Source organism: Nymphaea colorata, chromosome 2, assembly GCF_008831285.2.
Source record: "Nymphaea colorata isolate Beijing-Zhang1983 chromosome 2, ASM883128v2, whole genome shotgun sequence".
In the NCBI taxonomy this organism is placed as follows: domain Eukaryota; kingdom Viridiplantae; phylum Streptophyta; class Magnoliopsida; order Nymphaeales; family Nymphaeaceae; genus Nymphaea; species Nymphaea colorata.
This window is the reverse complement of record NC_045139.1, coordinates 32,411,078-32,421,398: the sequence shown is the minus strand read 5'-3', so window position 1 is coordinate 32,421,398 and position 10,321 is coordinate 32,411,078. Positions and strand designations below refer to the sequence as shown.

Sequence of the window (10,321 nt, the reverse complement as noted above, 5' to 3'; positions counted from 1 at the left end):
TGCGCTGGCCCGATAGAAAGCTCGATTTGGCCAGATTAGTTTTTGTTTTAAGTTTATTATTATTTTATTTAATAATAATATATATTTTATTATTAAAATATATTTTATATTTAAAAAATTTTAATTTATATTTAAAATATTTTTTATTTTAATTGGACTGGGCGGAACTCGGGCTCCGGTATGCCTACGGACAAGTGACATCAAACCCAAGTTTTCACTTGACAAAGTTGGCATCGGGCAACTTTTCATTGTACTTTATAATAAATGTGCTAGAATGTCTAACAAATCAAACGATGCTTGCAAAAATATAAACTTTGGAAAGATCATGTTCAATATATTACAAAGTTTTTTATTTGAATTTTTATCATATTTTTGTAAGAAAATGAGTAGAAAGCTCATGATTTCATATTGTTTCCTATTATTTCGTGCGTTTTTTTCATTTTTTTTTAGAATTCCCAGGATTTTCCAACAAAAACAATTTTTTTTATTATCACCGAAACAAAAATTTTGCTGATAAAAAACTAAGAATTATATTTGTGACTGAATTCAAGGACCACAATGAACACTATGGCTAGATACAGATGTTCACGAATCACGATATTTTTCAAGTGTAAAAAGGACTAGCATACCAGAATACAAATTCTGACAATTGATTCATGTTGATAACATCCAAAATAGTGAAGTTGCAGGTCGATAGGATACATGGTACAAGAATGTAACGAGAAGTGACGGCTGCATTTTCCGGTCTCCATTAATGTACACCCAAAAAGTTCAAGAGTATGGCACACCTTCAATTTAATACAAACTTCATCAAATTCTAGAAAAGACAGACGTGTTTTAGCACCCACACAGAGCCGTGGAACACCAAAAAGCCAGACAAAAGGAAGTGAAATAAAATCATACATGGATCACACTGATGTCTCCACAAGGAGGCTCGTCAACTAACTTGCTGCACCATTCGCTTGTGCTGCTGCAGTAGTAGTACTGTTATTTGCTTTCTTGGAAGAGCCACCCAGATTGGATACGCCCTTGGTCATGAATTTTCCAGCCTTGCCCAGCCCACTTCCAACTGCACCGATCCCACTGCCGACCAGCCCTACACCTGCTCCAATGCCTGAACCTACTAAACCAGCGCCAGCTCCGATACCTGACCCTACTAAACCAGCGCCAGCTCCGATACCTGACCCTACTAAACCAACGCCAGTTACAAGCCCCGTTCCTACAAGACCCACACCTGAACCGACCAACGAAGCAGCACCTCCCACAGCATCCATGGTGCTTCCTATGATACCGGCTTCCTTCAATCTCTGCCTTTCTTCTAGCATTTTCTTCTCTGCTTCCATTGCTGCAAGCTGCTCATCCTTGTCAAATTGATGGTAAAGAACCTACAGGCAACCACCAGGAGTGGACCATGTTAAGAAAAGGTTTCATCCCATTGGTCCCACCAATATAAAACAGCAGAAAAGAATTGATAGAAGCAGTTATTAATCTGCAAATGGAGTGCAAGACTCCCTCTATCCTTTTTTTATTCCATCCGTTAATCCAAGGTAAATTTCGCACAGTTCTGTGACCACAGAAATGGCATAAATGGCAAACCTTGATAGTTAGAGTCCCTCTGTCCTTCTTATCCTTGATTTTCAGCATATCAAGTGCAGGCAACAATCTCAACTCTCGGTCTATGGCTTTCTCAGCCACCAACTCATTCAATGGCAGCTTCGCTACCCCCAATCTCTTATCTTGTCCAATGTCCTCGTCAAAGACCTGCAATTAAATAAGGCAAACGGATCAGACGGGCACTACAAAGAAAGATTTTTCATTCATTCCACTACCATAGGTCAAAGTCATGGCACACCTCAAACACAAAGGGGCTATTTAAGAGTAGCTTCTCTACCTCCCTACCCTTCAAGGGCAAATGAGAAAATATTTAGTGGCTTGCCTAGATCCCACTATCTCCATGGGTCAAACCAATTATTGTCTTCTCAAAGCAGTTAGAAATATCGTATTGATATGATAATTTTTCTTATTCCTTGAGCAGGTCTACGAAGCAAAGAACAAATGCAGGGATGACCACGTCACGTGGATAATATGGATTTCATAAAGGAATAAGTGGTAGTTCCATCAGACATTTGTTTTACAAAAACTTTGGGTATTTCTCCAAAAATTACTTTATGAAGACATAATGCACATGCAACTTATGTACAGACATCATGAAGAAAGTTTCATATGCAAGAAGATAGTAAATAGACCAACATCCAATAAAATGGGAGGTGAAACAAAATTAAGAAAAGGCATGCAGTCACACTGCATGGATCCTGCCTTCCAAAATATTATGAATAGATAAACGAAAGAAAATTATTAATAAAGAATTAAGAGATAATACAACCTCAAAAATAACTGTCTGAGTTTCCTTATCCTCCACAATTAGCTCAAACGTTTCATCCCAAACTGGATTCAGATTATTGTCGACCACCTTGGTTTTAATTTTGAATAGAGGTCGGATATACAGAACCACATAAGGATCAGACTTCCCAATCATTTCCATGTTTTTCAAATCATTTGCTTTCGCAACAGTAATTTGAAGCTTCCCCTGTGGTCTAAGCTCCAGTTCACTGTAGACCGAAAAAAAAAAACACAGCAAAGAATAGAAGATTAAGGATGAAAATATTGTATCAAAAACAAGAATCATAAGATTACTCATGAATGCAGATGAACCATTCACACATAATATGGTGCATGGATTTATGTCTACCCAAATTATATGATTACATTTGACCATCTACAATAAATTTAGAAAAAAAAATTACAAAAAGCACCTAACGTTTAGGCAAATAACAAATCAGAAGTCAACCTTTAACAGTTAACAAATAAGTGCTCAGTTTTTGAGAAATTCGCTGAGAGCCACCTGCTGACAGGAACTATTAACTTTTGACATAAATGACAAAAATACCAATCCTAAAGGCAAATGTTTTTTCATCTGTCAAGAGAGGAATGGTTCTTTATGAGAGGTGGTACTGTCAAAAATTGATGGTTTCTATTAGTAGGCAGCTCTTTAATAATTTACACTCAAAAGTTCAAGGCCTATTTGTAACCTTTAAAAGTTGAACAGTGACTTGTTATTTTGCCTAAAGGTTAGGCACTTTTCGTAACTTTTACAGAATTTATGGTGAAACCAAGAACTTTTAAGCCAATTAGTGGCAAAAGGATCACCAAAAACATATAGCAGAATTATAGGCATCAAGCTCACAGAAATACGTAAATGGTTTGTACTTGGTTCTAACACAGATCTGATCAAATTTGGCTATAATCAAATTCATGGTCAGCTTTTGACTTGGATGACACTAAATCTGAGTTCAAGTTACTTGAGATTCAAAATTTACAGAGACTTAATATTTGGTTTCTTCCTAGATTCAGCATTTATTAGAGATATACAGATTTGCAAGTGATAATGCATATGAATCCATATCTGATAAAAACAAAGGAGATTCGATTCTCTTCAACAGAACCACTTAACTGGACTCAGATACAGGTTGGTGACTCAATAAATCTGATCCACAGATGTCCCTATATCTCAAGAAATTTCTGCAACAATTAAAGCAAACCGAAACAACTAGGAAATTGCTGAATAACAGACAAATATTAATAACCTACTATCTGTTTACTCGCATATTGGTTTTAAAAGCAGGTCAAGAATTCCTTCATATCCTGTTCACTTCTGTGTTGAGCAACTTAGTAAGGAACAACTAGTTAACTGAATATTCACAAAAGGTCAACCTACTGTCTTATGAAACATTATTTTCATCAGAAATGCTTTTGCAAAAGAAATGAAAAGCAAATGCCACACGTATGAAGTCCCTGGATGAAGTCCCAACCCGCCATTCTGTGTTGCCTGTTTCCCTTGGTCATCTAGAGCTGGATAACATGTGGAGAACTGGCATAGCCATCAATAAAGGCTTATTGGTCGTGCTGCAGTTCAGAACTTCAGCGCCAATGGCTGATCAGATAGATCTTGAAGGTTGGGACTCACCCTCAATTAAAAAAAAAGAGAGAAAAATAAACTTTTAAGGTTTAGTAAATATTATCAGGCATGTTTGTTTTAAATAATTTTTTTTACGTTTATACCTACAACAATAAACAGGCAATCTAGCTCCTTGTATCAGTTAAAAGGAAAAGGAAGAAAGGTTCGACGCATGAGTTCAAGATAATCCCACAAGTACCTGATATCCACATCAACACCACCAAGTGGCACAACAATTCTATGAGGCCATTGCAGCATATCGTCAACAATATTGTGCACAATGTCCTAATCAAGGAGAAAAGTAACAGATATGAGAACACCAGAGACATTGTACCACAATATACAATATAAACTTTTACCACATACATCAATCATGTCAGAAAGTCCTGGCACTGCAGTCAAGCTCCCTCCAACAGCCTTCAATGTGTACTCAATTCTAGGTTTTGGCTGCATCCAAGCACGATATGACAAACCTTATATTGAATCCGGAGTGTCAAGCACTCAAGAAATCGATGTAGCTATCAACAGAGGAATATTGTCCAGATCCTGAGTTACAACTTATATACTAAACAATGCTACAAAACAAAATTGCAACAGGAAACAGCAAAACATTCCTAGTGAAGACATGACAAGTTATATATGTCTGGGTAAGAATAAGTCCTTATTTTGAAACAAAAATATGCATATGCATGAGATGTAAATTCAGACAATAATATGGCAAAAGAAAAGACAAAAAGGACAAGTAAAGTCAGGAGCGGTTGACTAACATTGAGAACTGACTGAAAAATGTTAGGCATCTTTATGACTGAAGAAACTTCCATATCACAATGATGAGGATATATAGAATAATAGAAATATTCAAATTCAGAAAGCTAAAAGTCAGTTTGAAAGCATGAGTATCAGATAAATGCAGTAAATGTAATGAAGCAAACCTCAGCAAGAAGTGCAGCAACTACTGCAGAAATGCAAGGAATCTCTTCAGAGAGTTGGAATATGACACGTGCAACAGTGAAAACTTGAAGATCCTTCAGCTGCAATAATGATACCAAATCTAAAAGGATTCTCCAAGTCAAAAAAATTCTTATATCATAAGTGTAGGGAACTTGACACCCATGAGAAAAATTATCAATAAAATAACAACTCAAAATATAGTTCATCATGCTGTATAAAATTCTATTTATGATAACAAAATGACTGAATGACAAACAGAAGCACAAAAATCTGATGTCTAACAGAGAAGTAACAATCACAATAAAAGACTATACAACTACGACGATCAAAGGATAGTTTGCTTTCCCATTCTGGAAATGCAATTTTATATAGTTAATTGAGGGAACTTGAAGATACTAGGTAAAGATATATTAACTGCACAGTAACACCCTTCTTGATAACTAAGACTCTAAATAGCATAACTAAAATACTCTATTCATACTGCAAAGAGCTGCATACCTGAATGGGTAGGGAGGCAACTAAAGCATCTACAGCCAGAATAATACTTGGATCACCACCCCACCGGAAGTCCACGTCCATTGTTATTTGACCTTCCTTCAGCGACTGCACGCGAATGCCTGTATCAAACAATTAATTGCCAAAATTGAGAAAGATATATCATGTCCAACAGCATGCAACTGACAGTGATATAATTAGTTGCCCTTGCTGTCATTTTTGCTACTTTTTATTGGTAATTTATATCTTAAAGTATATCATTGTAACAAGGTATTTTGTGAACATAGTTGCTTCTTCATTTCTCAAGCACTTGTCAATTAGTTCAAGAAAATATTTGATATTAATTCATTAGTACAAGTCCCACTTTCCTCACAGGGAAAAGGAAGGAAAAGAAAGGTTACAATAAACAACCCATAGTATCAACTGTCCTTTTGCTGCATTCTGCCTAAGATAATGCAAAATAGCCAGTAGAAGGTACGAAATTTAGTTTTAAGCATAGAAGGGAATGACTCCAACACTCATTTATTGGATGCAACAAATCTTTAAGTATGTTAATGAAAATATCGGCTGCAGAACAAGTTATCTTCCAAAATTAGCTGTAACTAAAAAATTGAAAGAAAAGAACAATGTCCAGATAATATTGCAAACGTCCAAAAGCAAAAATTCCATAATATCCAACACAATCATACAAGCTGACTGAACAAAATGATTAAACACTTTATCTAACAGACAAAAATAATAAAATGAACCTTCAATTTTGGGAGATACATTCCCAAGGAAAAGCTTTTTGAACTTCAAGGATGATATCCCAGGAGGTCGATATTGTTCTAATACAGGTTCGACGGACTCCTTAATCACTACACTTGCAGCCTGAAACAAATTGGAAAGATACATGAGAGAGAGAAAGTATATATATATATATATATATATATATATATATATATATATATATATATATATATATATATATATATATATATATATATATATATATATATATATATATATATATATATATATATATATATATATATATATATATATATATATATATGAAAGATGCAAAGGCACCAGTTAAAACTCTTTATTTTTGCTCCTCTTAGTTTTAGGAAGCAATGGGCTCATAACCATTAGCAAAGAATAAAAGTTTCCTGTCTAGCCATCGCATCCAAGCACCAGGAGGCAGGAAGAGTAAGAGAACAATGATAGCGCATATCAATTGTCAAGCAAAGGTTCACACATGATAGCCCTTATCATGAACTGCATAAATCCAATGAAAGTTAATGTCCATGGAGAAGGATACGGAACCATGGACCCATATTTTTTTTTTTAAATTACTCTATTCTATGTATCCCAAACCATACATGTAAATTGCTGGCTATGCTGATGGCTCCACAAAACCAGTTCTTTGAATTGTCAGTAACAGAAAGACATACTACTTAGAAGTTAGACCAACTTTACTAAATCTGAGCAATGAATAAGTTAATAACAATGTCATTCATTTGAAAGGGCAATTTGATAGTTTGCTTACGGTTAGGACCATAGCTGTTAAGGATAAGCATAAATAAAGAAAGGACTTTAAGTAAGATTTAGCATCAAATCCATAAATGGGGGATGGCCCAGTTAGGACTCAACCCAGGTTGTTTAGGGTTTGTCCGCTCTTTACGTTCCAAAAAAATAAATCCTCTTAGAGATGCAGCTTATAAAACAATTTGGTGCAATATCAAGGTTATAATGAAAAAAAAAATGCAGAAGTCCTATTGATATTGCTGAGACTACTGAAAAATGGTTGGCTAGTCATCAAAGAGCAAAGTTAAAGTTAAACAGAGAAAACTTCATATGCAATTGTACAATGAAAAGTTTAACCCAAGCCTATGAATAGCATTAGTATCTATAAAACATTAAATTGCAATAAAGTCCAAAAAAACGATAAGGATCATTACTGTCAAGTGTCTATGTTAACCAACGGAACTCATAATCTAGGAAAACGGTTTAGCAGGCTGATCCAGGAGAAACACTCAAGAAATACAGAATGGTGAGTCACAACTTACTTCAGCAACGAAAGGCCACATTTTGCTAATTTGTTTGTTTAGCCACTTCACCTGCAGTTCCTCACAAAGACAACAGAGTCACAGACCATGCCTTGTATTAATAACTCAACAAGCGCGAAACATAAGAGAAGTTGGGTTCAAATATATAAGCTATTTTCTTGAGCTAAATATTCATGTTCAAAATCAAGCACAGCATTGCACATTCTAGCAAGGTTAGTAGAGAAAAAGTCCAATTTAAAGAAGGAGGAAAGTTTTAAGCAAAATTATGCACTCAAAACAACCTGATCAAATGCAGGGAAAGATATCCATTCAGGGAAATTATCACCACAGATCTTCTTCAATTCATCCCTGCCTAAGGATCCCAAAAGCTTGATATCAACTGCCTGTCACAGGAAACAACTACTGATGTAAAGGTAATATAACACAGTGGCAACTGGACAGCATTTTTCATTGAAAAAAACCTTAAATTACCACAGACATACGTACATGGTTAATTTTGCTGTGGCTTTTTTACTTCAACCAGTTCCGCACAGGAGATATTCAGGAAAGAAGACAAGAAACAGGGGACAAGAATAATCCTAAAAGAGCAATCTATGATGACAAATTTTGATAAACTGAATACAAGCACGCTCAAAAAATATGGCCTCGTGGTATCAAAGACATCAGAAAATAGACATGCACTTGCCATTCGGCAAAATCTCACTATGTAGATAAGATTCAACTACTTAAAATCAATGTGAATACAGAATTAACCACAAACACAGTCTATTCCCGTCAATGAACAGTACAAATACGGAGAACTGCATCATTAAGAGCCCAGACGACCTCAAACATTGTGAGAAGTACATGGTGGACTATCCTAGTAATAATGATGTAAATAGTACATGGGGTTTTGTGCTAAAATAACAGAGAAATGACAATTAAAAACTTAGATAGCTTTATAAAGTATAATGAGATTGACATCAATTTGGAAGTGTCAATCCACTCTCGTTAGCTAGTATTTCACCTGGATGAATTGAACATGCTCCATTCTCGAAGTTGGGTCACCATTAGCCAAATGGTCAAACAACGAAAAGGAGAAAATTCAGATACATGTTAATTACATGCTGTAATCATCTACTTTTTTGAAATACAAAACTGAAACAGAGACATGTAGGAGTTCAGCAAACAAAGTGCAGTTTGCTAGGTAGCTAAACGCTCCCAAGGTTGTATCCGTATAATTGAAGAAGCTACAGTCCCTGCAAGTCAAGCTTCAACTTTCAAGGTCTGGGTATATGCTGGTGCCTAGTAGGACCTTGCTCAACCTGGAAGTGACATGCGATCTGGCAAGAAAGAACACCATTGGAAGCTATCCAAATACAGCCTATATTAGATATGGGGATAGAACACTATATTCAGAAACTCAGACTTCTGCTAGGCTCCGAGCTTCCCAATTCATAACCACCTGCACACAAATGGGCGCTTCTGAACTCTCCCATGGGATCTGCCAGAGTTCGTTTGAACTCGGAACAATCATCCAGCAACTTGTACCGTTTGAAATTCATCCAAGGGAACCTCCTTACTCTTGGAAGATGAAAAGGATCTACAATTTTAAAGGAACGCTCAGAATTCATTTCCCATAAAATCTGGAAGAGACACACTTTATGGAGGCGAACAACTAATCGTTAGAGCATTTCTCTGCAACATTTACTCTGTAAGCATTCCTGTGCAACCTCTCTCTCCCCACCCCCCACCCCCCAACAATAAAACGCTCCAGTTACAATCCTGAACAAATATAAAGAACAAATATTGCAGACCACAAAGGATGTCCAAATCCTCGACAACTTTAGCACGCAATTATGAATTCCAAAGGATCGCATGATTGAATTCCAGCAGATCCTTAACCATGGAGAGAAAACAGACAGGTGAAGAAGCAAACCACCGACAAATACTAACTCGAAACCGGTAGTTCTTTCTCCTCGGAAAGCGAGAAACAAAACAGAAGAAATGAGGCGGGAACGGACAATCACGCAGCAAGAAGACAAGATTGCAGTTAGCAGCTTGAAAAAAGGGGAGCGAGTGGGAGCACCTTGCTGACACGCTTGGTGCTGCGGTACCTCATCATCTGCTTCCACCCGGCCATCAACGCGATTCCGGCGACCATTCCGATCACCATACCGGAAATCAACCCCATTTTCGTGCCTTGTGCAGGGGTTCTCTACCGTGAAGCGCGAAAGATGCGAATTCACCGTGCAACCTTCTGAATTATGATCACGGCCAGCTCTGCCACACAAGCAACAAGCGCAGGGGAAAAGCAGAAGAGGGAAAACGAAGAGACGCTTTCTCTCACTAGGCGAGTCCAACCGCCTTCTTCTCCGGAGAGTCTTATTCTTCTCCTTCTCGATCGAGGAAGCCGCAGATTCGATAACCGCTCTTCACTCCACGTCTAAATTCTTGCCTCCTCTCAATCGCCGCTGCCCGTTTACTTCAGACCCAGATAGAAAGAGTGTGACTGAAACGGATATTTTTGCGGATCAACTGTCTTTAAACTTTTTCATATTTCCCAAATCTGAAACAAAATAATATATCTTATTTTTCATATATATCGTACTAATTTTAACAGAAAAATGTCAAAATATAAGCACTTTGAAATTGAAAACTTTGAATTCGAGCCAAATAATTGTTTTCTCGATAAAAATGAAAAAATGAGGTTTTCTAATAAAGTTTGAACTCATAAGGGGCTACCTCAAGGTCAAAGTTCTTTTAAAATTTTTTATCTTAAAGTGAAATTGAGAAAACAGGAGTTGGAGTAAAGAAAAATATAGAAAGA

The 10,321-nt window shown here is 36.6% G+C and overlaps 1 protein-coding gene across 1 annotated transcript; it reads right to left on the bottom strand.

The window, feature by feature from the left end:
* Nucleotides 1-716: 716 nt before the first annotated feature.
* On the bottom strand, nt 717-10,006 carry LOC116247857 (calcium-dependent lipid-binding protein-like). The gene is made up of 11 exons (XM_031620228.2): nt 9,581-10,006; nt 7,794-7,895; nt 7,513-7,563; nt 6,211-6,331; nt 5,465-5,583; nt 4,948-5,046; nt 4,382-4,462; nt 4,215-4,300; nt 2,384-2,609; nt 1,597-1,761; nt 717-1,385 (listed from the first exon to the last, which is right to left on the bottom strand). Exons 1-11 carry the CDS (start codon nt 9,683-9,685, stop codon nt 942-944), a joined length of 1,599 nt encoding a protein of 532 aa, XP_031476088.1. The 5' UTR covers nt 9,686-10,006; the 3' UTR covers nt 717-941.
* Between the last annotated feature and the right edge of the window lie 315 nt (nt 10,007-10,321).

Excerpts from the sequence above, each read along its gene's own strand:
- LOC116247857 (XM_031620228.2), bottom strand. The coding sequence starts at position 9,685 with ATGGGGTTGATTTCCGGTATGGTGATCGGAATGGTCGCCGGAATCGCG. Across the intron at positions 7,564-7,793 it reads CTTTCCCTGCATTTGATCAG|GTGAAGTGGCTAAACAAACA; the intron begins GTTGTTTTGAGT and ends GAGGAACTGCAG. Across the intron at positions 4,463-4,947 it reads TTGCTGCACTTCTTGCTGAG|CCAAAACCTAGAATTGAGTA; the intron begins GTTTGCTTCATT and ends GCTTGGATGCAG.